The sequence below is a fragment of the Rhinolophus ferrumequinum genome, chromosome 3 (assembly GCF_004115265.2).
Source record: "Rhinolophus ferrumequinum isolate MPI-CBG mRhiFer1 chromosome 3, mRhiFer1_v1.p, whole genome shotgun sequence".
Taxonomy (NCBI): domain Eukaryota; kingdom Metazoa; phylum Chordata; class Mammalia; order Chiroptera; family Rhinolophidae; genus Rhinolophus; species Rhinolophus ferrumequinum.
In genome coordinates this window covers 12,815,121-12,841,620 of record NC_046286.1, presented here as the reverse complement: position 1 = coordinate 12,841,620, position 26,500 = coordinate 12,815,121, and the positions used below count along the sequence as shown (strand labels likewise).

Genomic DNA, 26,500 nt, shown 5'->3' with positions numbered 1-26,500 from the left:
AAGGTCATTAAATAGACATATTAGGCCATACCAGTAAAATAGTTTTATTTAATTTTAAAATAGTCATCGATGTGAAAATTTCCCAAAGCTGGGAGTAACAGTCTAGGTCAAGGTTGGGAGGGGGGCAGGCCCCACCGAGAGCCCCACCTGGAGGCCCCTGAGTCCCACCGTCCACTCCCTTCCAGAGGGGGGAAGGAAATAGTTGAGGGGAGCCCTGAGTCAGCCCCCTCCCTCACCCCGAGGGCCCACTGTGCCAGGCCCCCTGAAGGCAACGGCTTGTGCAGAGGATTCGTGGGGAGAGGGAAACAGGCAGAAAACAGAACGGTTAACTGAAAACAGAAAGTAGAAGTTAATAATCCCAATGACACCCCGCCCGCAAAACCAAAACTCATGGCTGGGAAAGGAGGCTGGCGGCTGAACACTGATATGATAAAGCCCTCGGTGCCCTCGAACAGCCCGGTCTGGACTGGGCCGATCTGAAGACAGGTCTCGAGCCCCGGCTGCATGTTACCTTTGGAGAATAAATATTCCAAGAAAAGGGAAAAACCATGGGGCGAGGGGTGCAGGTCACAGTCAATGCAGCGGGAGGGGCTGAGGTGGCCCGCCTGGCCCTCCCTGCACGGGACCAGCTGTGCAGGCCTGGAAGGCGGCTGTGCAGGGCTCGGCTGGGCGGGACCCTGAGCAGCAGGCCCAGTGCGCAGTGGCGGGAAGGCAAGCAGGCGCTAGTTAAGCAGGTTGCCCTGCTCCTGGGCCTGCGTCAGGCTGTCCTTGCGGTGCAGGTGGTGCACCCCCATCCTCTTGGGGCTGCGCTGAGGACGGCCGGCGCTGGGGAGTGCCCAGGCTCTGCCCTCGGTGTGGCACGTGCCAGGCCCCTTCTCTGTGCCACTGTCACTGGGCAGCAGCATCTGTTGTTCTTCCTCGGGGCTGAGGGGCAGGTTCAGCTCTTCCTCTTCCTCTTCGTCTTCCCTGGGAAGCCCAGAGTCAGGGTCTGTTGGCAGTAAACGCCCTCTCTCACCCGGTGGGGAAGAAGGTGCCAGAACCTCCTCAACCCTGTCAGTCGGGCTGAGAGCAAGATGCTGCTGCAGCTCAGGGAGTGTGTCCCGTCCGAAGGCTGTGCGCTGAACCACGGCGGCCGGTGGCGGAGTGCGGTCCACAAACGCCCGCTGCCAGCTGGCCAGCAGGTCCTCCTCAGAGCTGGCGGAGCTGGCGGGGGTACTGAGCGAGGGGGGCACTGGGCAGGGCTGGTGCTGGGGCGAGGCCTGGGCTGAGGCCGGGCTGCTGGGCGCTGGGCTGGGGCGCGCCCGCTCACTCCCCTCCTCCACCAGGCTCAGGGAGATGGCCTGGCGGGTGGCGTAGGTGCAGTTGGGGAGCGGGCTGTTGCGGGGGATTCGCACCTTGTCCTCGGAGAACTCGATTACCTTGCGGCCAGGGTACAGCGGGTGTGGTGGAGACGGGGTAGGGTAGGGGCTCAGCTTCTCCAACGCAGGCAAGGGCAGCTCCTCATCCAGGGAGCCCCCAGCAGTGCTCAGAGGGCGGCACTCCCCATTGGGCTGGGGGGTGGGGCTGCCAGGGGCTGGGGGACTGGCGGGGTCACCTGGGGCACCCCCACTCATGTCGACATGCACAAAGACATCCTCAGCCAAAGGGCGCCCAGCACTGCCTGACTGCGCTGAATTGAGCAGCAGAGACTCTGGCTTCTCTAACACCCGGGCAATGACTGAGGTGGGTACCACAGCCCCCGGTGCCAGGCTGGGGGCAGGGCCTGGGCTGGCAGCCTCTTGACCGCTGTGCAGATGTTTCCGAACCATGTCCTGTAGCTCACAGGGCAGCTGGAGTAAAGGAACAAGAGAAGGGAAGGGAGACATGAATGATGCCAACCTATGACAGTTTGCAAAAATCGTGGCAAAAATCATGGCTACCACATAGAAGCATCACTCTGTGCCCCACACTTGCTATCTGCTCTGCTGGCAGCACGCCAAGGCACATCCTCATTTCATGGATAAACTGAGGGTTAGCAGGCGTAAAGTAACTTGAAGCTTTTGATTAACACAGCCAGGATCTGAACCCAGAACTAGGGCTAAGGCACAAGTACTCTCAATCTTCTATCTCTCTCCTCTTAGCAGTAGCTTCTGCCCAAACGTGACATACATTTGAGAATCCGTATTGACCTTGGGAATACCTCCAGTCCTTCTGCAGGCCCCTGGGGTCTCAGGCTCCGGGGTCTAGAGTTTGCCCTTGGTGTAAGGGAGTCAGTTGGGCCTAATCCTCCCAATATTCTCATGGCCGATAGCTCTGCCCCACCCCCACCCCCTTCCTGTAAGGGCTCCTGAAATTGAGTCCCTCTCTCCTTGTCTCTGTTCCCAAAACACCAACAGGGCAGCTCCCAGCCCTGGTGATGGGCCCTTGAGAGCACACAGGACACCACCCAGCGGCAGAGTTGACTGGCTTGAGAGGAGACATTGGGGCGAGGGGAAGACAAAGCAGAGAGGGGTAAAGGCGGGAGGAGGGAGCGAAACATAGAAACGAGTTAGGGGCGTGCTAAAAAGGCTGGGCTGGCCGTGCTGGAGAGGGTGCCGCACTCACGTCAGCCAGCTTGTGGTTGCGGAAGTGGGACTTGTTGCACTTGAGCAGCTGTACAGCCAGGTTGCAGTCCAGCCGGTACCGCTCCTGCAGATACAACGTGGTTCAGAGCCCAGCCCTGGCCAGGGGAGCAGCGGCCCAGGACAGAGCCAGCGAGGGCGAGGCAGGCCCCGAGACGAGACACACGCACATTGAGCTCCTCCAGCCTGTTGATGGTGTTCTTGGCGTCCAGCAGCTTGTTGGTCAGCCCCACAATCTCCCAGTCCAGGGTTTTCCGATCCATCTCCGCCTTCTTGATCTGAGGCACGAGACTCGGGGTGAACCCAGCCCACACCCCAGCCGGCCCTTCCTCTTCCTCCTTCCCTCCTCCCAGCCCAGAGACACAGGAAGCCACAGGTGCTAAGGCAGGCAAGGCAGACGGAACAGAGACAGGATGGACAGACAGAAGGAGACCAGACAGCTCTCCTGTTCTCTGGGGTAACTGTGGACGGGGGCTTTCTGCGCATGACCTGCTGCTGCCTGGGCCCAGGACAGAGGCCTTGATGAGAGCTGCCCATCCCTTGAGGGAGCTCAAGACGCTCTACGCACGATCAAGGCAGCTGGTCCCGAGAGGCGATGCCTGTGCAAACCCAGGCACTGAAGCCCATGTATGTAACTGTTTCCAGGCTCAGGCCAGGAAGAGGGAGCAGGGAGTGGGCTGGGTGGCAGCTGGGGGAGCCTGTGAGATTATCTCATGGAGCAGGGAGGGCACTGCAGGCTCAAAAGCAGCCTTCTGCTCTCCAGCCCACGGGCGGGATCCAAGGCCCCCTCCCCGCAATGGCGTGGGCTTGCTGCCACTGCAACTGAGAAGCTCTTCGTGTTCAGTGGTGACATCAATCAGTACCTCTGCCCAAGCCAAGAGCAGGCTCCCAGCTGTCCCCCAGGAAGGAGGCACCGAGTACTGAACGGGCCTCACGGAAGGAAGAGGACAGCAGTGGGCAGAGGGAAAGGAACAGGGCCCCAGCAACCCAGGTCTCAGTGGAGGAGACGGCCAGGGCAAGGGAGGAGACACACAAACTCAGACGCAACTGCAAAAATCCAGCTGTGGCTAAGAGAGGCCTGAGAGGAGAGCGGCAGCAGCGGTGGCAGCATGAGGGGAAGACGAGGAGAGAAGAGAAACAGTGTGAGCATTACGACAGTCCTGACTGCACAGCACACGGCGGTGCCCCCCTACCCGGGCCCCTCCCCAGACCCCAGGGCAGAAGGCACCCCCTCGGCGCGGCCCAGCCCTCTGCTGACGGAGCACAGGGCCCGTCCCGCGGCCCCCTGGACAGATTACCAGCGCGTTCAGCTTGTCCTCCAGCTCCTGGTTGGTCCTCTGGGAAGCCGTGTAGCTGTTCTGCAGCCTGCAGAAGGATACAAGGCAGACCCTTGGGTCAAGACCCTATGTTTCAGCCCCTGCTCAGTACCTCCCTGATACGGGATCTTGGGCAAGTCATTCTCCTCCCAGGACTTTGTTTTCTCATCAGAATCAGACGATCTCTGAGGCCTCTTGCAGCCAACCCCCTATGAATGGGGAGATGCATGCATGTGTGTCCTGGCCCTGCCTTCCCATACCTGCGGAACTTGTCCTTGAACTTGTCCAGCTCCTCGCGGCTCTGGCCCAGCTCCAGCTCTAGGCAGTCCTGCCCGATTTCCAGCTCACGCTCCAGGGCCTCGGTGCGCCTGGTGGCCGAGGCCAGGCGCCTGCGCAGCTCCTCATTCTCCTGCTCCAACAGCCTGGCAGGCGCAGGGGCAAGGGAAGAGGGGCATCAGAGATGGAAGGGCCAGCCCAGGAGCCCTAGGCTGGGCTCAGAAAAGGAGTGGGGATGACATGAGGATAGGGAGCTGGGGGCAGGGGACTCCCTGAGACTCAGCCTGAGCCTGAGGCAGCATTCCATAGGCCACTGGCCCTGAGAACACAGCCTGGCTGGGAGGGTTGAGGGAGGAAGAGGGGATGGTAGAGGGCAGTGCAATCCCCACCCCCCACTGGAGAAGAATGAGAAGACAGGATTGGGTGGGGGTACAACTCCCAGGCTGTCTCTGGTTACAGCCCAGGCCAGCCGGCCACCAGGCCCCCCAGCTCCAGTTTCCCCACTGCAGAGTCAGGCTGCTTCATTATTAATCTCTTGGAAATCCAGCCCAGCACTGCGCTCCTCTCCAGAGGCCTCACATGGCTGACAAAAAGGGCTGCAGGGAGGCAGCTGGCACAGGACGGCCAGGAGCTGGCGAAGGGCTCGCTGATAAGAGCAGGCCCTCAGAGCCATCCCCTCCTTGATTCCAGGTTCTCTTGGAGCCCATGGAACAAAACCTTTTTCTATAAGGAATATCCACAACATCCAGCCTCCTCCCAGAATCCCTAAAACACCCCACCCCAACCCAACCTTTACCTCTACCTAATCCCAGGAAAAGCTCAACTATACCAATAGCCTCGCCTGGAGCTAAAAGGGACTGAGGTGAGGCCGGGCGGGCTCTCGGGCAGGTACTCACTTCATCCTCTCTGCGTCAGTCAGGGGCTCCTGGGCACAAAAGAACAGAAGCTTGAGGCTCAGCTCTGGACCACTGGCCTCCTGCTTGGCCCACCCTCCAAAGAGCCCTGGAAAAGGCCATGTCTGAAGCCCAAAGACGCTCACAGCAGAAGTGGGCTGCAGGGCCCTGCAGAGATGGAGGCAATCCAGTAATGGCCAGACAAGCCTAGATTACTTTCTCCCATGCCGACTAGAAGATTCACGAACCCCTTCCAACCTTCACCCAGCTCTCATCCGTCTCTTAAGCTCAGAGCCAGCTACAAAAACTTCTGCTACCCATGCTGCCTCTCCCAGGGATAAAGAGAGATTCTCAGCCGTTCACGGGATCCTGGTGACCCCGCAGGCATGGCAGAGACCTTCCAGAGAAGTGAAGAAATCGGGCTGAGCCATAGCAGGGTTCCCAGCTCTGACAATGAGGCAGCATCAGGCCCTCATAGAGACTCGGGAGGAACAAGTACATGAAGGAGAGCCTCTGGGAGGATCCAGACCGAGGAGTGAAGCGTCCTGTCTTGCTCTGAACCTCACGCCCATCTGCCCAAAAGCCCACGCTGGTCACGGCCCAAGAGTCAGAGCTCGGCCACACCCAAAGCAGAGGAGGCCCATGTGACGGCAAGAGGGCAATGTCCAGGGTCCCACTCCAAACAGAGCTGACTGCTTCAAGCACCAGTCGGGCAGGCAAAGGAGGTGGGTGGCCTTCAGAGCCACCGACACCTGGATTTGCTCCTTCCCTGCCACACACAGTGATATTAACCTTGCTCAGCCTTCGTGTTTGCATCTACAAAACCAGGGCAAGGCACCTCGCACAATACCCGGTCTTTTGATGCAATGTTCCCTGACCTGAAATGGGCGAGTCATCGCATTTCTGCCCGGACACTGACCCAAGTGGCCATGGCACGCCTGACGCTCAGCATGTGCTACCTCAATCTCAATTCTGTAAGTGCGCCCCCGGTGCTGCAACACGACAGCAAGGAGAATAAACCACCCCAATAGCCGTTTCCTCCCATCAGTAAGCTTAATGAGGGAGGACAACTGATTTAGAAAATGATTTGCAGTTGACTGGAGGCCTCCTAAGAACCTGACGCGGTTCCCTACCGGGAGCACGTATTTCACAAATGGTAGCCAAACAAAGCAAAGCTGGAGGAAGGACCGGACTTCCTTCCGAGAGCCAGTGAGGAACAGCTGGTCTGGTGGAAGCAGTTGGAGCACGGCCTCCCAACAGCCCCCAGAGGGGCCGCAGGATGGACGGCTCTTCTCCACTAGTGGAGGGCCAGAGTCCCCGCCCCCGGCAGGTTGGGACCCCGCAACCTGGTGGGCTGCCTCTTGCAGGAAGGGCAATACTGTGTGCATGGGATCGTTTCTGCTGAGCTACCACGACTCGGGGGCTCCCTGGTATGTGGACATGTGCTCACAGCTGTCCCCCGAGCCTACACTGCCCCCACCAGCACTGCTGCAGCTAGGACACCCCTGGTACTATCAGCAACGCCATACTTTCACCCCAACTCGGGGCGGGGGGGCAGTAGTCCCCTCAGGTGGGAGAAGTCTGCCAGACACCCAGCCTCAGGGGCCGGGTTCCGCCAGCCAGGGTGGGTACCGTCTTGCTCACCTCCTGCTCAAGCCGGGATCCAGGAACTTGCAGCCGCAGCTCCCGATGCTCGGGGGGTGCCTTACGATAGGGTTTCTTAGCAGGGGCTGCACTGGTCATTCTGGGAGGTGAGGGCGCCTCGACCTGCTGAGGGCAAGCGAGGAGGAGGAGGCTCAGAAACGAGGGCAAGAGGTCTCTGGACTGAGGGGAAAGGACGGCGACGGGGACATAGGGAAGAGCCATCCGGCAGGCAAATGGGCCTGGACGTTGCTGGGGCCACTAGAAGGGCTGGACTCTGGTGTGTGGGTGCCCACGGAGTCAGGAGAGTGCAGGAGGGGGGCACGGGTCCAATGGGAACAGAGGGGTGGGGTGGGAAAGGCAGGGCCCGGGGCCTGGGCACCAGGGAGAGTAGACTGTGCCCGCGGAGTCTGCAGTCTGCAGGGCAGCCCGCCACCCTCTTGGTGGCCTCGGGGATCAGAAGGTGGCCTCGGAGGGAAAACTGTTCCCATGCATCTGCTTCCTCAACTCCAAATTTGGGTAAGAACAGCACGGATTTCATAGGGTTGTTGTGAAAACTATTTAAAGCACTAAGAACAGTACCTGGTACTCAAGAAATAGTCAATAAAGGTTAGCTTAAAAAAAATTATAACCAGAATAAGGGTTTGAGGATGTTCATCCCACCCAGGATCCTCAGTGGGGGTCCCCACGCTCGCGAGAGCCCTGACGGCCAAGCCCCCCCGCCTACGTCACTCTCTTTTCACCAGCCCCCGACCCAGAGGAGCCATACTGCAGGGAGGGGGGGTGCGGGGGGGCACAGGCCTCACAGGGACGTACCGTCTGTTTGCCGGCAGCTCGCTCCTTTCCGCTGTCAGGGAGTTAGCCCTCGGCTCGCTGCATCCCACAGCCCTCCACGTCTTCTGGTCAACAGCTCCTGAAACCAGAGAAGGGAAGAAAGTGGAAACCAGGGGTCAGCCGCCTCTCTGTCAGTGCGACAGGCCAGCCTGCCCAGTCGGGGACCTGGAAGGCCCCCAGGAAGAGCGAGCCAGGAAAGCCATGGCACAGGGAGTCTGAGGGGAATGTGGCGGAGGCGGGAGAGGATGGGAAGCACGGGGCACCTGCCATTCTTCGTGAAGCACTGTCACATGTACGTCTGTGCACGTGTTCATGGGCTCCGCTTACCCACGTGCCCAATTCGGAAATGGGTCTGGTCCTGTCCTATCCCGATTCTACCCCATGTCTGTCCTGCTCATCTCCCAGGCTTTTCAGAGTGGAAACAACTAAGAGATTTGGAGAACGTGGATCGCAGAGGAGAATACCAGTAAAAAGCCTAGAGAGATACAAGAAAGTGCTGGGGAGAAAGCTCCTAGCAATGTCTCCAGGAGCCCGACGACTACCTCTGTGTGCAATGGTGGTACACAGACTCTGTGATGAAGAGGGGTGGGTCTAGGGGAGGAAGTTGGAAAAGACGGCAGTTTGGAGCAATGACGGTTCTCCAACAGGGAGATTGTGGTCCCCTTTCTTCCCCTTCTTAGATGTCTGGCAAATGTCTGAAGACATTTCAGGTTATTACAACAGGAGGGTGCTATTATCACCTAGAGGGCAGAGGCTAGGGCTGCTACTAAATATCCTGTAACACACAGGACAGCGTGCACGACAGAATCATCCGCACACAGTGCTTAGAGAGCCAAGGCTGAGAAACACTGGTGTAGAAACCACAGGGGGCTGAGAGCTGGGTTCCAGGCTCAGTGAGGACTCTGCCACACTGTGTGGCCCTTCCTCACTGGATAAGCCTGCGTCTCCTCTGCACGAGCTGGCTGGACTGAGTGACTTGTCTGTTCCCCTCCAGCTTCTTGGGGGTTCTGCCCCCACCTGTAATAAGCGGAGCTGCAGCATGGGGGCAGCAGCCGCCACAGGGACCAGCGGAGGCAGTAATAACCTCAGGTGGCCTTCTGGGCATAAACAATCTTCCCACTGCCATCCACCTAAGCAGAGCTGGGGGCTGAGGGAAACCTAGCGGGCTGAAGCATGTATTCCTGCTGTTGGGACATGCCCTGGCCATGACTCCTGTCACATTCCAACAGGGCCTGAGGCAGGAAGAATGGTGAGGGGGTAGAGAGGGCGGGAACGCAGGAGTGGCCTCCCTCCTGTCTGGGCAGCCTGGTCTCTGGCTTGGGGTTCTGGGGGAGCGAAGGCGTGACAGCAGGCACGAGCCGCCAACCTCCGCCCCTTTGACGGTGAGGCAGAACGTGTCCCCACAGGGCACAAGCAGCATGCTGGGTCGGGCTGACTCCCTGCGCAGGAATCCAGGTGGGCCTGAAAGGACAGTACATTCCTGGGGTGTGGGGAGCAAACAAGTCACCCCTACAGTTCCCCGGGGCTACCCCTCCACAGAGCTCCAGGGTGAGAGCGCCTATGGCTTGGAGGAGAGGCCCAGAAAGTTCCAAGCAAACCTGGGTACCAGGGCTGATACTCAAATAAGAGGGTGTAAATGGGGTGGGGTGGGGTGTATGTGAGCTGGAAAAGGGGTAGAGCCCGAAACACAGGTAGCCAAAGAGATGCTATAAAACCCAGGGCAGGCTCCCAAGCTGGCCACTGCCTTCTCCCCTTCTTGACGGAGAAGCTAGGCTCCTGCTCCCTTCCCGACCTGACCCCATCAGCTGAGTAGCCCCTTGCTCCCCACAGGCCCCTCTGTGTAGCCCCCTTTATTCTCAGCCACTTCTTTTCTTCCCTACCCCTATTCCTGCCGATGCCCGCATGTCCTCTAGGTACCAGGACACGTGTACGGGCGGGGGGTGGGCAGGGAGAATAGGGACACACGCAGGTATCTGGTAACTCTCCCCGTAGGGAGAGCGGCCTCACGCCACACTCCAGGCCTAGCTCTGGTTGCCACACTTCCTACAGCTCGTCCTGACCCTAAGCCCCCACTCCCAGGGCTTCCACAGCCAGGTGGTCTGGCTTGCTGAGGGGCCCAGTGTGGCTGTGCCTGGCAGCGAGATGCCGAGTCCATGCAGACATGGGCTCTCTGGAATGAACGGTGGGAGACGGGGGTGGTTCTCTCTCCCAGCCAGAGCCTACTCTTTTCAGGCACGTTAGCCACAGGGAGGGGAGCCACTCCCAACTGGGCAGCAGAAGGCGATGCTACCTTAGGAAGACGGTCCACCAGGGAGCCTGCAGTGTCCCCCAGGACAAGTCCATGAGGGAAAGTCTGTGCCACTCCCTGCCCCGTGTCCAAAAATACCAGTGCGTGTCAGGGCCCTCGCTCCAACTCCTGAGATCTGCGAAGTGCCCCAGAAACAGCCCCTAGGGGCCCACAATTCCAGCACTGAACAGGAACACAATGGGCCTGGCAGGCCGCTCTCCCTGACTGGAAGTGTTACAGAGGAGGACAGACCCAGGGGTGAGAACGATGCCGGGTGCCGTGGAGAACAAGACGAGAAGCAGCTGGACACGGGGCCCACAAGCTGGGAGAACATGAAAGGCAGCAGAGCCATCCCGCCAGGAATGCCTGCTACCAGGTGCAGCCGCTACTGGCCACATGTCTCTACTGGCCACCAGGGGTTCCCAGGTGGCCTTGGAGTGGCTCTGCCCAAGGAGGGCTGCCAACCCTGTGTCGAGAAAAGGAGGCCTTCAGGGAAAGTGGCTGGACTGCTCGGCATGAGCCATGGGCTACGACGAGCGAGCGAGCAGCCTCGGGGGCCGCGTGGATTCCTCATGCTGGGCTAGCTCCGGGGCACCACCAAGACAACGGTCTTCTGGAAGGTCTAGAAATTGACAAGAAAGAATCCCACTCCCAAACTACCTGAGCTTCAAGGACCTGAGGACAGATGAGTAAGGACGTGGGGACACCGGATCATAGGCTGGGTTTGTACTACAGAAAGGCTGAGCTCTAGGAGAAAGGCTGAGCACAAGGACGAAACCTCTGGCTGACCCAGTCGGGCCTGAGGCTTCTGGGGCCGGACCTACAGGCCTGAGGGAGACACTGGGAGCAGCAGGAAACCCTCCCTGTCCCAGGGAGGGAGGGGAGAAGACAAAGCAGCTCTCCTCAGCCCTCAGCAACCCCACCTCCTCCTTCCTCTTCTGCGTAATATTCATTCTTCACTTATTCAAACTCAGTGTGGAGGAGAGACTCAGCCCCGAATCGGCTGGGGTGGAGAGGGGGGTGAGGGCGTCCTAATTGCCATGTTGCAATCTGCCAGTCGGCGCAGGCCGCCTGTTGCCGCCTGCCCTGTATGAAATACCTTCTCCCTGATTACAGCCCATGGGGCATGATTAGCTGCCTCCGGAGAACAAAGTCTGCTTTCATTAGCAATGGGCCTCGCACGCACTGTGAACCGGCTCTGTGAACCCACTGAACAGCTGAGCAGAGTGTAGACAGAGACAGATACAAGGAGAAAAGTGTGTCAGAAGTTGGCTGAGCAGTATCCTTTCATCAAAGGACCAAAAAATTGCAAGCATCTCTTTAACCAGGAGATGGGACTCCTACCTGCTCCCTTTTATGGATGTGGGTGGCAGTGGTAAGGGGTCACCGCCGCGGGAGATGGGGCAGGAGAAGGAGAAACCTCTTCAGGAGCCGGATTCTGTCCAAGCCACTATCCTCACTCCTATTCCCAGCAAACACTCACAAGGTGGTACAGAAGAAAGGTTCAAGCCCAAGAGCCAAGGACGCTCTGTCGTTTCCTTCTGCCATCCTTTCTGTGGGTCTGCCCAAGGCCCAGGGCAAAGTCAAGGGCACAGGAGAAGAAGAGAGATCCAAGCATCCTCTGAGGGCTCAGGCCACCCCCTCAACACCGGCCCAGCAGGGGGAGTCTGGACTGAATCCAAAATGGGTGTGGCTCTTCCGATTTCCAAACTACTGCCTCCCCCACCCCAAGTCTCCTCCAGCTCCCAAGTTCTGCACGACAGCCTCACTCCACCACCCCATCCCCGGTTCAGTGGCTCTGCCCTAGAAAGACCAACCGCCTCCCCGCTCTCCCATGCTCTCGTTAAGAAATTATGGCCTCAACAGTTTGTCTGGGCTCAGACCATTTCAAAACCTAATGATAGGCCTTTCTGCTCACAGCTGTCACTGAATCAAGTAAGTGGGGGACCGTGAGGGCTCAATGAACCCAACAGATCTTTTCAATCATGAAGGGTCCACACTTCACCACTGAAATCATTAAAGGTCTTCATAAGTCACCCCAAAAACGTCAAGCGGAAGTCGGCAATCACTACCGACTTTAAAATGAAAGGAAAACCAGCCCCTCTCCAGACTACTCCAGCTGTATGGTATGCTGCCCTAATTCCCTGGGAACCCAAGGACATAAATAAATAATAAAAATAAATACAGCCCTTCCTAAAAACCCTAATCAACTGCTGAAACATGAAGGTCTCATCACCCAGGGACACGCGCTGCCCCTGCAGGAACTGTCCTCAGCGATCAGCCTTGGATGTGGAGTCTCAAACTCTGTGAGTCTGGAGAAACCTGCACCTTTGGGAGCAGGCTATGCTCCTGCCATGCAAGTCCAGCTGCTTCTCGAGCCTCTGATATCCAGGCTCTGCCTCCAACTGAGGCCCCAGAAACAAAAACCATCACCGTGCAAGGGCCAGCCCTGTAACTAGGTGACCGGGCAGGGGTCCCCGCCACCATTAATACGGCCTCTGTCCACCTGGACCATTAGTGAATAGCAGAACATCCTCCAGCACAGGGAGCCAATCCTTCCCGAGCTAGCGGGGCTCGGCCTTCCCTGCACTGACGCCCAGGTGCCCCTCCCGCTGGCCCACCAGCCCCCAGTTTCCGGCATGCAGCTGTTCCTGAGATACATGAGCAAAGCCCTCAGCAATCCTGGGCGCGTGGCAGGCAAGCAGCCAGCAGCTCACGGGGTGGGGCCTGCGCAGGCTCTGCTCTGGGCTGATGACTAGGCTGGAAGATGCCAGTCTGTGCCCAGACCAGCCCTGCTGCCCCTCCAGCAGCCATGCCTGCCACCCCTCTGGGCAGGTACAACCTCACCCTCTGGGGCACACTGGCCCTGACCTGGCCTTTTGCCTGCTTTAAGTGGAACAGGCTGACAAGTTTTTAAAAGCCCAAATGGGTGGGTACGATTCTGCCACAGAGGAATCCTGAGGACTCAGAGAACTAGCGCTGGTGGCCTTGAGCACTCATCTGGTTCCCCAGCTGGGCAAATACCTCAAGTCTATCACCCGACCTCATCCCAGCAAACACCGGACAGCAACTAAGGGGCTGAAGATTACTGATGATGACCCAAGCAAACAAACCTCCCTCATCAAAGAGAGAGCCCCCAAATCCCCAAGATCATAACGAGCACTTGACATTAGTCCCCGTGCCCTCTCCTAAGGAAGGGCAAGGTGAGGGGTGGCCCTGAACTAAGGCTCCACTCTAGTCCCCTCTGGCTTTCCTGGTCAGAGCCACGCCATGAACCCCTCCCGCCTGCTAACTCCCTACTCAGGGTCCCTGAATGTCCGAGCAGCACCTACCGGCTCTCACATTTACACACCCCCACCCCGTGCTAGTAAGCAGCCCCCTGCCTTCGCACTCTGAGCCCAAGTATACAGCACCCACTGGGAGGGCCTCAAGCTTCCCTATCCAGCCTACCCCATACTGCACTGCCGCGAGAGGCTGTCGAAAGAATCACCTGTGCAGACAACCAGGGAGCTCCAAGCAATCAGCCTTCCCGTTATCTCCGGACCCCCTCGTCCCTCCCAAGTCTAGAGGGAGAAGGGAGTTTGGCGGAAGCTCTCCATGGCAGGCTGTTCGTCAGTCTCCCAATCTGAGGCCAGGGCCTGTCCTAGGCTCACTGTGGAGTCCAAAGCTGGGTCCTGCCCCCTCGGGCTCAGGCGCCCTACCCAGCTCTTCTCGGCTAAAGTCCACCTGAAGCTCCAGACATGTAACCCCACCCACTCCACTTCCCAGAGTGACAGTCACCAATGGGACTCAGAAGGGTACCTGGTTCTGGGCTCCAGCGTTCAGCTTAAGAAGCTTCACTCTTCTGCCCAGGGAATTTCCCACGACCAAGCCAAGGTGTTCCTCAACCTCCCCAACCCCAAGGAGAACCCTGCAGCTGATGCTAAATTATTACACTGGGGTGAGGATAATGGGGACACCACCCAATCTTCCCCTTTTAAAAAGGGGAGGAAACTATTTAGTCTAGAAGAAAATTCCCATCTGTGTCTGAGGCATGAAAAAGAAACAGCACGTGAACCAAGGGATAGTCTACCGCTGTGGTGCTAAAAGCAGATTAAACAGCTACGCTACCAGTTCTAAGAAAGCCTGGGGGGCAGGGCACTGATTCGGGAGGCCGAGCCCAGCGCGGGCTGGCAGCTGGGCAGGTGGCTGTGTCCAGGAAAGCCTCCTCTCCTGGCCGTGACAGGGGCTCATCCCCATCCACAGCAAGGAGACTGGGAAGATGGAGGGGACCCAGCGGTGAGGACCCAGGAGCAGAGGAGATGGCGTGAGGTCGGCATCGGGATGCGGAGAGGAAGAGGGGACAGAAGCACGGCTGGTGGCACTCCCAGGACTGGTTAGCTGGCCCAGGTCAGACTCACAGGGTGAGTGTCGTCTCCCCACCAGCCAGCTCTCCCGGTTAGCGCGGTTAGCGACAGACTCATGGCAGACACCCTCCAGGCGCTCCACACAAACAGACAGCTTGGTTTGTGAGCAGCCCCACTCCGGAGCTGCAGAGAGAGAACAGAAGGCACGCCAAGCTGCAGATGCCCGAGGGCACGCACTGCACCCTCCCGACAGGGAACGCTCCTCTGGACTTACAGACCCTCGGGGGCTTCCTCCCACCCAGAAATCATGCCACGGGGAAGTGCAGCACTCCTATGCCACCCAGGGAGTCCAGCTCCCTAACCTCCAGAAAACAAGGCTCACTGTTGGTCAACAGCCAGAGAGGTCAGCTGTTGTGGAAGGGCCACTGCTTCCAAGGGCATAGCTCCCTTCTCACCTAGTCCCTAAGCATGGCTGCCAGGCTACGCCGAGCCCTGAAAGCTGGGTTGTGAGAACAAAGCCACCCACAGCTGCCGCTGCCCCCATCCCATGCCTGTGCCAGCAGGGTCCATCACAGCGCCTCCCACGGGCTCCGAGGAACGAGGCTGGGAGAGAACTGGCCCAGGGATCAGAGGCTGCAAGGAGCACAGGACAATGGGGCAGTGTGTGACCCGGCTCAGAGCTGGGCCAGTCAAGCCAGGGGGTAGCACACTGCCACCTTTCAGTTTCTGAAAGGGCCAGGGGGTGGCTCTTCCCAGGGAGCTGGCCCCAAAGGAACCCACAGAGCAAAGATAAAGGCTACGCTATAGCCAGGCTCCCCTGTCTCCAACAGGGACTGGTCCACGTCTCAGAATGAGCAGTGCCCAGAAAGGCTAGCATTCCCTTCCCAGCAAGCCCGGGAACAGCCCAGGAAAACACTCCTTTCTGAAGCCTCCAGAACCACCCTAAGGGAAATGACACATCCTGGCTTAGAGATCTCAAGGCAAATGCATGGCGCCCCAGAGACCCAGCAAGAAGTGACCCTGGGGCAGCAGGATAGGAAAGCTACAGCAAGTATATCAGCAAACACTGCTTGTGCTTCACAGAGGGCAACATGTCGGCAGGGAAAAAACAGGGAGGGACTCCTCCTTCTTTCTGGAAAGCCCTGCACATGATGAGATGACTCGGGGTAGAAAGGGGAGAACAGCGACCACCGCCCTGGCCCTACATACGGGCCTGGCCGTTTCCCAAGCTTCGGTTAATAATTACTGCAGGCAGGAAACGCCTGCCCTAGGCTCCCCAGCTGCCTGCTCACGGGGTTCTCCATCCTGCTGACAACAGCCCCAGAGCTCCAAAGGCCAAGGCCTGGCCGTGGAGGGTGAGATAACTATCGAGCAGACAGACTACTCTTCCTGTAGGCTCTGACGTGTTCCCTGGACGGAGAAGAAATCACGCCAGGCTCCCTTCAGGATCCTTACCCACAAGGAAAATTGTAAAGTAATAAAATAAATACCAGCGGGGTCTGGTTTGCTTTCAGAAGGTAGAGCAGCAAGTGACCTGGCTAATCCAAGTCTCAGAAACCAGGGCCGCTCTCTTCACTGAACTGGAGGTTAATTGTTACACTCTTCCCAGCCAAAGATGACAGAGGACTGAAGGGGAGAGAGAGGCGTGAGACGGAACTGTTGATGCCCGTATTGCACTTACTTCCATCCTGGTTCCCACTCAGGGGCACTCCTGCCGGACAGTGTCAGCTTGGAATAAACAATCCCTGAGATGAACAGAGGGCCACCGTGGCAGGAACCTGTAGTAAAGCCCCTCCATCCCTCCCAAGGAGCCAGCTCCAGGGGAACCCCCCCAAGCTGGGAAGGAAGCTTACAAGCAGGCTCTTCAAAGGCTCCTCAAGTATGACCCTGGGCAACTTGTTAGGTGAACAGAGCAAGCTGAAGAACAGTCTGTATTGTTACTGCGTTTTGTGTATTTTCAGGTAATACATGATGAGGAATGTCCAGAAAGACAGAAAAATGATTAGAAGGGTACCTTATAAACGGTTAAGTTGTTAACATGTTAGTTCTCTGTCTTCGGGAAAGGGCTGAGACGGGGCAGGGGGAAGGGTCTTTTTACTTTTTATTTTGTGTAGTTTCCTGTGTGGTGGGTATTTTATACCAGGACATACATTATGATTATGATAAAAACACACAATTCCTAAATAAACGGACCAAAGCCCCCCAGGTACACTGTGCTGCATCATTCTGGAAGCATTTTCCCATCCATTCGATGTCCTTTGATCCCTGTCGCCTAGTGAGGCTCACAGACCAGGTCGAGTTCTCCCATTTTGAAGTGACAGAGAGGACAAGTGACTCAGACCACAGACAGAACCAGGACAGAATGCTCTGATTCCAACTCCAGTGCAAAGCATGGAAAACTGCCTTCTCGAGGGAGCCACGGGAAAGCCACGACAATGTGTCATGTCTTCTATGGATGCCCAATGTCACCAAGAGCAGACAACTGGCACTTTTGAGATAGTACCTAACAAAGAAGAGGTCCCCTCTCTTTCCTACCCCTGGCCCGTCCAGGAGACTCAGTCCCTTGAAAGCGTAAAAGTACACAACACAATCCAGTCCAGCTGGTTTGTCCCAGCGCCTCCCAATCTGCTTAACATACAATGCATCTTATCACTCCTGCCCAGGTGTCACCAGCGAACACACCACATTGCAATGTGCACTCCCAAACCAAAGGACAAGGAGCAGCGCTGGGGGAAAACTCCTTTCATTCCACTGTTAGCTCTTGGTTTCATGCTTTTGACTGTCTGGGCACTAACACGACTGTAGTAAATCCTGGCTGCGAGCTTGGAGCACACCTCGATAAGACTAGTGATACAACCAGAAAAGCAAGCAGGTTACAGGGGCACTAAAAGAAGCTTAATGAATAACACAGAGAATCCCAGCAGCCAAGGATTTTTTAGAAGATGCTAATTCAGCAAGAAAATATACCGGGGTGTTTCACCTCCTCTTTTAACCGGTCCTGCTGGCTTAGGGACATGTTATTAACATATTAGGTTGGTGCAAAAGTAACTGTGGTTTAAAAGGTTAAAAAAAAAATTGCAAAAATCGCAATTACTGTTGCACCAACCTAATAAAAAGGCTGGACAGGGGGCAGCTGAAGCTAAGCACCTGAAAAAACACTTAGGCAGATTAACTCAATCCTGAAAAATAATTCGTAATGCTATTGTGAATACTATCACATTTTGTTTATGCAGGACCTTCCTTCCTAAGAGTTCCAAAGGTTCTGCCAGATAGATCCTCTTTGCTTTCACCCCGCTGAGGAAGGACTGGGTGGGGTCACAGAACCAGGAGGGCTCAGTACCTACTAGGTATGGCCTAAATGCTCAGCCTTCAGGAACAGACCCCGGCCTAAGAAGCCTCAGAGATAGAGGGCCTCGCCCCTCTTTGGGGAGAGACAGGTGAACAGCCAGTTGCCACTGGAGCTCGGTGAGTGCTTTGAAGGCCCAGAGGAGAGGCGCCTGGGGGCGGGGGCAGGAGTTTAAGTACCAGAGAGTCAGCTGTTCCCCTGAGAATTCAGACACACCTTCCTCCTCTGATTGTAAACTCCCCCTGGAGTACCACCCGGCATTATCCAATTAAAAGGTCTAGACTTCTGGAAACAACTTCCTTTGGTGTCTGCTGGGAACTGGCGTCCTCAGAACTACCCCCAAGCAACTACACTAAAAATAAAAAAGGCAAAGAAAGGATAACAACCCTCAGCTACCAGCCCCACTTCTGGGGAGTACCTGAGTTAAGCCTGTTCTGTGGCACAAGATCATCGAAGTCCTAAGAAAGCTGGAGCCGAAAAGTCTGGCTTCCTTGATGGCCAGCTGTGTCCATCAGCTTGACTCAACACTTTGCAGTTCACAGAACAGGAGGCAGGGATCCTCCAACACCCCGTCCAGTCACCCACCGCCTTAACTACATTACAAATCCACCATCTACCACCCCCCACCTGTACCCAGCAAGGCCACCCCCAGTCTCAGCTCCACCAAAGGAGTCACTGCAACACAAGAATGCGGAGAAGCATCAACAATCTTTTGCACAAGCTACTCACTGACGATGTCCCCAATCTCCCTTTTTTGCTTCATTACAAGAAAGGCAACTCTCAATTTTATTCCCACCTCAAAAATGCTCCTGGCCACCTGGCAGAAAGCAAAAGGCTTATCCTAGCTTGACTAAAACAAGCTAGGATTAAGTTTTCTACAGTAGGATTCATTCCTGCCACAAATATTTACTGAGTATTTTTCATACACCAGGTACCATACTATATGTTGGAAACTCATTCTCTCTGATGTTCAATACTCCTGCAAAAAAGACACTGTCATCCTTATTTTATAAGGGACGAGATCCTACTGGTTAAGTAACTTGCCCACAGTCCCACAGCTGCTAAGTGGCTGAGTCTAGATTGAAACCAGGTCTGCCGAGCTCCAAAATCAGACTCTCTCACACTGCTCACCTCACTCCCAACTCCCCACACCCCCTCAACCCTCCCAGCCGCCCCTACCCCCCACCCCCTCCCTGGAATCAGGGAGGGTCAGCTCAGTGAATGAGATGGACCAGGAAACAGAGAACTCACCATACAACTTAGTAAGTGCCAGAACACAGGTTCAAACCAAGTGCTGGGGGGGCCATCAGCAAGACAGGAAAGAAGGGAAGTCTTCTCACAGGAGGTGACAGAGGAGCTGGGTCTTAGGGGCGGCAGAGTTTCAGAGACAGGGTGAGGACTATGCAGAGTCGAGTGCACAGCGAAGAAGAAGAAAGGAAATGGCTGGCTGTAACAGGTTCAGGAGCAGCAGGCAATTTCGGAGCAATGAAGAACAGGACAGATGAAGTGGAGTGGCAGCAACTCAGGCTAGACAGAGGGTTGGGTTTGGGCCAGGGTGTATAAAGAATCTTTTCGCATGCCTCGCCAAAGAGTGTGGACTTGAACCGAAACAAGGGGAACCCATGACACTTCTAAGGGAAGAGACATCATTTTTTATAGGAAAATGATTTTGACAGCAGCAGAGAAGAGAAGACTGGAGTGGGGAGAGAATGCCCATCGCATTTCATCCATCCTACATGCACCCCAGTATTATAAAGCACCTATTGTGTGCCCTGCACCATCCTAATGGAAGAATACAATAGTGAGTAAGACACACTAAGTCTTCTAAGGACACTTATAGTCTTGTAAGAATCAGACAAGTAAACAGGCAATTATTAGGTTGGTGCAAAAGTAATTGCAGTTTAAAAGGTTAAAAATAATGACGAAAGCCACCATTACTTTTGCACCAACCTAATACAATACAGCGTGTTAAAACAGAAGTAAGCACAGAACCAGGGCACTAAAGGTGGGGCGGGATCCCAAAGCAAGTGACCTTTAAACTAAGATGTGAAGGTCAAAAAGGAAAGTAACGGGAGGAGGGGGAATGCAGTCCAGACAGCAGAAACAGCACTTGCAGATGCCCAGGAGCTAGACGGAATGAGGTAAATTCAGAGCGCTGGTAAGAGGCTGAATCCAGGTGAGAAATGAAGGCCCGCTTTACCCAGAGGTCCTTGGCACTCGGAATGTGGTGGTAAGGATGCGGCGGCCTTAGATTCAAAGATGATACATGAATAAGAGGTGTTATGAGAAGAAATTGATTTCGACAACAAAAAGAAAACAGTAAAGGGGGAGAATCAGCTCAAAACCCAACAGACTTTCCCTGCAGTTTAATCATTTACTAAAATGTGACCTGAATCCAGAAAGTCTGAGGACTTCTATCAAAACACAAAGGTGTACGCTCTGGAGATAACACGTTTCAGCATGCTGCCTGCAGCACAAGTCAAGATAAAATACACTACCCTGAGCTAGGAGGCTTCTAAGTGAACGGAGGAGGGGAGCCGAGACTGACAGATGCGGTCTAACCCTCAAATCACATGTGTCACTACAAATAGAAAAGTTCATCACAGGGCTGGGTCAGAATTCCCAGGGAAAGCCCTCATTCCTGAACCCCCAATTCCCTGGAATCTGGTTAGACACCAGGCACGTGCCTACTCTGGCTGCCGGGTGGAGCGTCATTTACTGAAGAAAAAGATGGGCCTTGAGGGCGAGTTAAAATAGACAGGACGTGACTCAGAAGGAGGGGAAGAGTGACTCTGAAATACAGGGCAAAGGAAAACCAGTCTGTCAAACCCTGGCACACCTCTGCCCCAAGGCGCACGCAGGCCTCCTGCCTGGCGAAAGGGAAAAAGACGTGAGTGCTGAGCCAGGAGCTTCCTCAGCCAACACAAGCAGAAGCACATTTGTTTTCCATCTTCCTCTTAAGCTGGGAGGGCGGGGAGGGAACTGTTTAAAATGCCTGTTTTTTTTCCTGTGTACGTTGCTACCTGCCATTTTTAAGGGAAAGATGCCTCCAGATTGCCTACAAATTTAACACGACCACGACTTCAATGGTTCATGTCAGTAATCCAAGTCAGACAAAAGCCTTCTATGTACATGAAGACACACACACACCCTTCCCCGCCCCCACCTTTAAGCCGTGCTTAGAGTGGATCCTAAGTCACTCTGCTCACCCAACCTAGGCCCAAGGTTTTCCAAGGGCCAGGTTGAATCATGGGGAGTCCAGATGTGGCTAACGTGGCACAGAGGGCTCTGTCACCGTCACCACAATCGCAGCACCAGTTATTTCTGAGAAGGACAGAGCTGTGATGAAGAGCTCAGCTCCTAAAACATTTTTTAAATAACAAAAAAAAATTCTACTACAACATGGATATACATCTAACAAACAAACAGAGAGATACAAACTGCCACTAGGCATATATAAAAGTTAACTTCATACCAAATCCAAAAAACCCCCAAAACTCAATGGCTGAAGCCAGATTGCCTGGGTTCACATCCCAGATCTGCCACTAACTAGATGGGTGACCTTGAGCAAATTACTTAACCACTCTGCACCTCTATTGACTCAACTGTAAAATGGGGATGATAGTATCTACTTCGTAGAGTTGCTATGAAAATTAGGTAATATATTTAAAGCACTCCCAACAGTGCCAGGCACAGAAAACGCGCTCAGTAAGCACAATTATTATTATCACTCAACTGCAAAAAAGATAATTCCACAGCCTCGCAGCTTCCAACAGGAAATCACTGGCACTTTAACATCACTTTAAATCTACATGTCAAGTCTCTACTATCCAACAGCTGTGCCTCGCCTCTCTAACATCAGGGTAGCAGCCCAAACCAGTACAGGTTCCATCAGGAAGCATACATTAGTGCCGAGATCTGACGAGCATAATAAACTATACGTACTGAGGGTCAGGTAGTGTTCTAAATATATTAATGTATTAACTTGTTTAACCCTCACAACAACTCTATGAGAAAGGTACTCTTACCAAAACCATATGATTGATGAGAAAGCTGAGGCACAGAGAGCTACGTAATTTTTAAAGGTCACAGAGCTACAAACGGGCAAAGCCAGGATATGAACAAGGCAGTCTGGCTCCAGAGTCAGTGCTCTTAACCTCTGCACTCACTCCACTGTCCTGGCTGATCACCATGTCCAAGGGGCCATCCACAAATTGTCCTCAGAAAGAAAAGGTTCCTAACCTTCTAGAAATGGAGTCACAACTACATAGCATCAGTTCTCTAGGTATCTGAAGATATTGAATCTGGCCTAGTAACAGTGAGTTGGGTTGGTCTACCTGGAGTCAGACTTTTTTGGGGGGTGGAGGAGTGGGGAGCAGGAGATGGTTAGTGAGATGTCCTATATCAAACCAAACCTCCCAGTTCAATCATGGAGCAGATGCCAGCCCTGTACCAGGATTCACTAAGGAGCCTGCTCCCAACTCTGGCTTGGGCATAACCACAGGGTGTCAAAGGAAGTGAGGACCATATACCCTGCATCCTGTGGCTCCAGACCCCTTCCTTCTTCTCCAACCCCAAGTCCACTATCTCTCAAGCCATGCTTAGTTTGGCTAGTGAAACTGTTTTTTTGTTTGTTGCTTGGTTGGTTTAATGTGGTTTGATGGGGGAGAAACAAAGGAAAAGAAGCAAGCTACCAGATGAGAAAAGGGCAAGTTCTTTCCTCCCATCACCGTACTGGTCCAGACAGAAAAGCAGCTCTCAAATATCAGGGATCTCAGGAACAGAGACTGATGTAATAAACACTCCCAGAGCTTTTCATCAGTCAGCGTGACCTCTCACTATAAACAGATCTGGATTTCTTCTTCCTAATCCCAATCTGCCTTTCCCCCTCCCCTGACCCCACCTACCTACCAAAGCCACACCCCCAAAGAACACTAATGAGCCCTTCTTACCGAAAGAAAAGATGGAAAAAAATCGACATGCTGCAAGAGCGAACGCAGGAGTTGGTGACAGCAGGTGCCTAAATGTTCAGTGAACACCACCAGAAATTTTTTTTTCTCATGACTCCCCACCATCTGCCACCCACCAATCTCCACTTCAGGCAGGATACCAAACTGAAGACGTGACGGGGCGCTGAAGACACAGTGAGCATGTAGGAAACTGCTTGTGACAGGGCTGTGTTAAAATATTCTCAACGTGATCTCTAGGCCCTTGCCCATGTTCGTCGGCACACGTGAAGGCACACAGGCTCAATTCTACACCCAACTCTCCAACGCCAGCAAGCAATCTAAGCAGAACTCCAATTTAGGACCCCAGACAAAGGGCAACCTCTATAGAAGAGCGCCCTTCTCAGAGTCACTGAGGCTCGGTATCATTCCGAGCTCAGGCTTCCTGCTGCCAGGGAGCATGCCAGCCTGTCACCGGAGGCCACCTTACCCGCTCTGGGGTTCGGCTTGGGCAAGTCGCTACCTCTTCTTCCTTCCAAGCAGGCACTGTGATTCTTCCAGTCCCTGGGGCCCCTGAGTCTTCAGCTGAAATTGGGGCAGATGCTGCTATAGGAACTGTGGAAAGGCTAAATGTGAGTCTGGAAGAGGGTCATTTGGCTGGCTTTAGTTCTTTCTTTATCAATCCTGCCAAGCATCCTCCAGGTTTCTCTTTCCCCCTTCCCCACTCTACTCCTCCACGGGAAAGACCCCATTCCTCTCCCACGGGCCTGGGACAGTTGGGCCTCGGTCACAAGCTCCAGATTTCTTTAGGTTAAGAAATTCCCCTCCAATCCGTGATTCTGCTTCTCCAGGGCCTGCACGCCTACTTCTGGTCCCCCCGCCCCTCCCCCAGGGCTGCCCCTGGACCCTAGGGCCCCTCCCTTCCTACCCAATCGCCCTCTTATTTTCTCTCCAACCTCCCATCATTCCGTTTCCTCTTCTCAACCCGGGAGCTAGTCCCTCCTCCGCCCCTACTCCGTGCTGGTGTTCCCACGATGCCCCCCAACTCTAGCCTCCCGGCCCGACTACTACAATCCCACAACAAACTTTCTGCCGCTGCCCGCTACCTTCAGGCCGCCATCTTGCCGCGGGGCAGGCCGGGTAGTGGCCACGGCCTCGGGAATCCCCACGCACTAGGCGCCGTGCGTCACCGGGGGCGTGGCAATGGGGCGTGGCCTCGGGCTGAGCACCCGGTGATAGTGAAAAGTGGGGATCTCCTAAGAGCTGGGTTTGAAGGCCTGGACACCGGAGAAAGAAGGAGGTGGAGGAGTAGGGCAATAGTGGGAAGGATTGGGAGAGAGTCTGGTACTCCAAAAAAAAGGGGGGTGGGATGGGGAAACAGCACAAAAATATGATGGGGATGGGGGGAGCACTGCTTTCCCATCTTCCAAAGAATCAAGGCAGCTTTCCAAACTGTCACGCAGGGATCCGCAGGACCCAGCCTCTTCCACATTCACCAGCCTCGTTTTCTTCCTCTCCTGGGGACTTCAGGTTCCCAATTGTCCTGTGTTTTCAGGCCTTAAAACGTCCAAGCCCTCTCCTCCCCTGGCATTCTCAATTCCTACTCCTCCTCCAGCCCTCAGCTCAAACTGTCAGCTCCTCCAGGAATCCTTCCCCACCCTCACACCCCCAGACTGGATTTGGTGCTCCTTTTGCTGGGCATCTCTAGTCACGTTCACATAACTTCACTGTAGCTATCCCGCGCTCTAATTATTTGTTTATATGCTGTATCCCTCACTAAGCAAATGCCCCTTCAAGGCAAAAACTATGTCTGATTGCATTTTTATATTTCCTAGCAGGTGTCTGGCACACGATAAATGCTTAATGAATAAATAGCATGGCATCTTCTAATGCACTAAGCATACTTCTGCCTCAGGGCTTTTAGGTTTGCTGTTCCCTGTGCCTGGAATGTTCTTCCTCTAGATAATCACTCCCATGCATGTCTCTGCTCAGATGTCACCACCTCAGAGAAGCCTTCCCTGGCCACTATCTAAAAGAGCATTCCTAGCCACTGTCCTTTACCCTGCCTTAATGTTTTCTTTCACAGCACTCATCATTATCTGACATTAAATATTTCTTCATTTGTTTATTGACCATCTCCCACTGTAATGCAAACTCCACACGTCTGGGACTTTTCCTCACTCATCACAGTAGCCCCACCCCCACCCCAGTATCTAACACAATTCCTAGCATAGTAGGTGCTCACCAAGTGTTTATTGAATGAATAAATGGCTTGGAGATGACTGATAGAGGGGTTTTGGAATACAGAGGTGGGGTGGAGAGGTTAAAAATACTACAAAATAGGAAAATGCATTACAGGCCCCCACAGCCAGACTCGGCCCTATCAGGAATGATAGCAAATACAGAACCCAGACTCAGCAAAGGAAAGAGTAGAATGGGAGCCAGGTGGAACTCGAGAGGCAGGTCCACAGGGAGCGGAGTCCTCCTGGGAAAGCCACAGTTCAGGTAGAGGAAATGGGGTGGGCTGGAGGCTGCGGAGTTTACTCAGATCTAAAGACACCATCCACCCTGAGCCCAGGCCTCTCTTGGCCAGATGGTTCCGGAGAAGCCTCAGCATCTGTTCCTCTGTAAATTATCCAGGGCTCCCTCCTGCTTGTCTTCTCTGGTGACAGCCGGAACAATTGTCCAGGAATTCCATCTGCTCCCCTGTCTTCCTCCCTCCCACAGCTCATCAACATTTCAGAGCAGAGAGGTGTCCCATTTCCCTGGGTCTAGGGATGGGAGCTGGGTCTGTCCCTTGGTGGAGCTGGCCTCAAACACTCACTCCTCACCAACACACACAAATAAAACCTCAGCAGAGACTCACAGGTCCCCGGAGGGAGGGGTAAGTCATCTTTATTTCCCATCCTGTCTATGCTTTCAATCCCATACAACTTTTTATTATGATTCATTTAATAAAATTTCACTAAATGAATCAATCATATTGGTTCTTGTAAAGCTTAAATCAAGGGATCCCAATCATTATACATTTCCTCGTGGTTCTCCTTAAATTGCCCATATAGTACTTTTAAAATGTGACATTCATTGTGATATAAGCCCACAAACTCAGATTTTTTGAAATGTGAGTTTTACTGTTTATTAAAAGGAGTGTACCTGAAAGGAGAAATGAGTGAGCTGGTTTTCTTTTCTAAACAGGAATGATTCCTAGATCCCCTCTCTACCTTTCCTGCAATTGTTTTGTGATCCACAGAGGGAGGAAAGCCCATGAACTGTCAGGTAAACAAAGTTATGGTATATAAATTTGAAAAGTGATCCAAGTTCATACTTTGTAAATGGGGAAAGTATCAGTAAACATAAATATGGCTTTGGAAAGAAAAGAAGTGACAGTCCTCCAGAATATTTCACTTGTAGCATGTATGAGATAAAGTTCTTTTTTACTAGGAAGAAACTGGTTTGCCTCTTCATTCCCTCTGTGGGTGTACAGATGCTTGCATATATACCTATGTATTCCTTAGACCACAATTACATAATTGTTCACCATCACTGTAAGGAAGATTAAAGATCTCTTTTAGGATTTCAGGGCTTTACGAAGTAGCTGCAATTTGCAGAAAAGTCAGGCTCACAGCATTTTGATGGCAGTTTTCATGTGGTTGTGCTTCAGTGTCCACATGGCTGCAGTGGCTGCAGGGCCCACCCCCACAAGCATGGTCTGTGCTTCCCAGGGCACAATCCACCCAAGTCCAAGACAGTTCTTTCTCCTAGTTTCATTTGTGTAGACCTAGTGTCCCATCTGGAATGGATGTGTTGGTGTGGAGTCCAGGTTTGGCCTGCCAGACTGTATAGGTGGAAAAGGGCCTTGGAATAGAAATGGGTCTTGGACACAGACAGCAATTTGAGCTCCCGGTTTGGAGGAAACTACTAAAGAGTTGACACCATCCTAGGTTCAGCCCCATACTCCTTTGAACTGTTCATTATGACCACTATTGGGCCTTAAAGCCATATGCAACTTTTCGGT

General features: G+C 54.2%; 1 protein-coding gene across 13 annotated transcripts; it reads right to left on the bottom strand.

The window, feature by feature from the left end:
* Positions 1-72: 72 nt before the first annotated feature.
* TJAP1 (tight junction associated protein 1) lies at positions 73-23,654 on the bottom strand. Of its 13 annotated transcripts, none has more exons than XM_033102007.1 (12): positions 23,592-23,654; positions 22,976-23,100; positions 14,248-14,376; positions 7,543-7,639; positions 6,730-6,855; positions 5,089-5,117; positions 4,177-4,338; positions 3,899-3,965; positions 3,649-3,678; positions 2,771-2,878; positions 2,584-2,667; positions 73-1,829 (listed from the first exon to the last, which is right to left on the bottom strand). In XM_033102007.1, the coding sequence occupies exons 5-12, from the start codon at positions 6,826-6,828 to the stop codon at positions 723-725; spliced, it is 1,686 nt and encodes a 561-aa protein (XP_032957898.1). In that variant the 5' UTR covers positions 6,829-6,855; positions 7,543-7,639; positions 14,248-14,376; positions 22,976-23,100; positions 23,592-23,654; the 3' UTR covers positions 73-722. The 13 variants fall into 13 exon arrangements, with proteins under 13 accessions (XP_032957898.1, XP_032957908.1, XP_032957957.1 ...); XM_033102017.1 differs by lacking the exon at positions 14,248-14,376 and adding an exon at positions 7,888-8,035; XM_033102042.1 differs by having other exon boundaries at positions 74-1,829; positions 6,730-6,852.
* Positions 23,655-26,500: the final 2,846 nt, after the last annotated feature.

Bases quoted from the DNA above. Each gene is read 5' to 3' on its own strand.
- TJAP1 (XM_033102007.1), bottom strand. From the start codon at position 6,828: ATGACCAGTGCAGCCCCTGCTAAGAAACCCTATCGTAAGGCACCCCCC. The intron at 5,118-6,729 runs GTGAGCAAGACG...TTTTGTGCCCAG, and splicing joins GATCCCGGCTTGAGCAGGAG to GAGCCCCTGACTGACGCAGA. The intron at 3,679-3,898 runs GTAATCTGTCCA...CTCTCCTCTCAG, and splicing joins AGGACAAGCTGAACGCGCTG to GCCTCTCTTAGCCACAGCTG.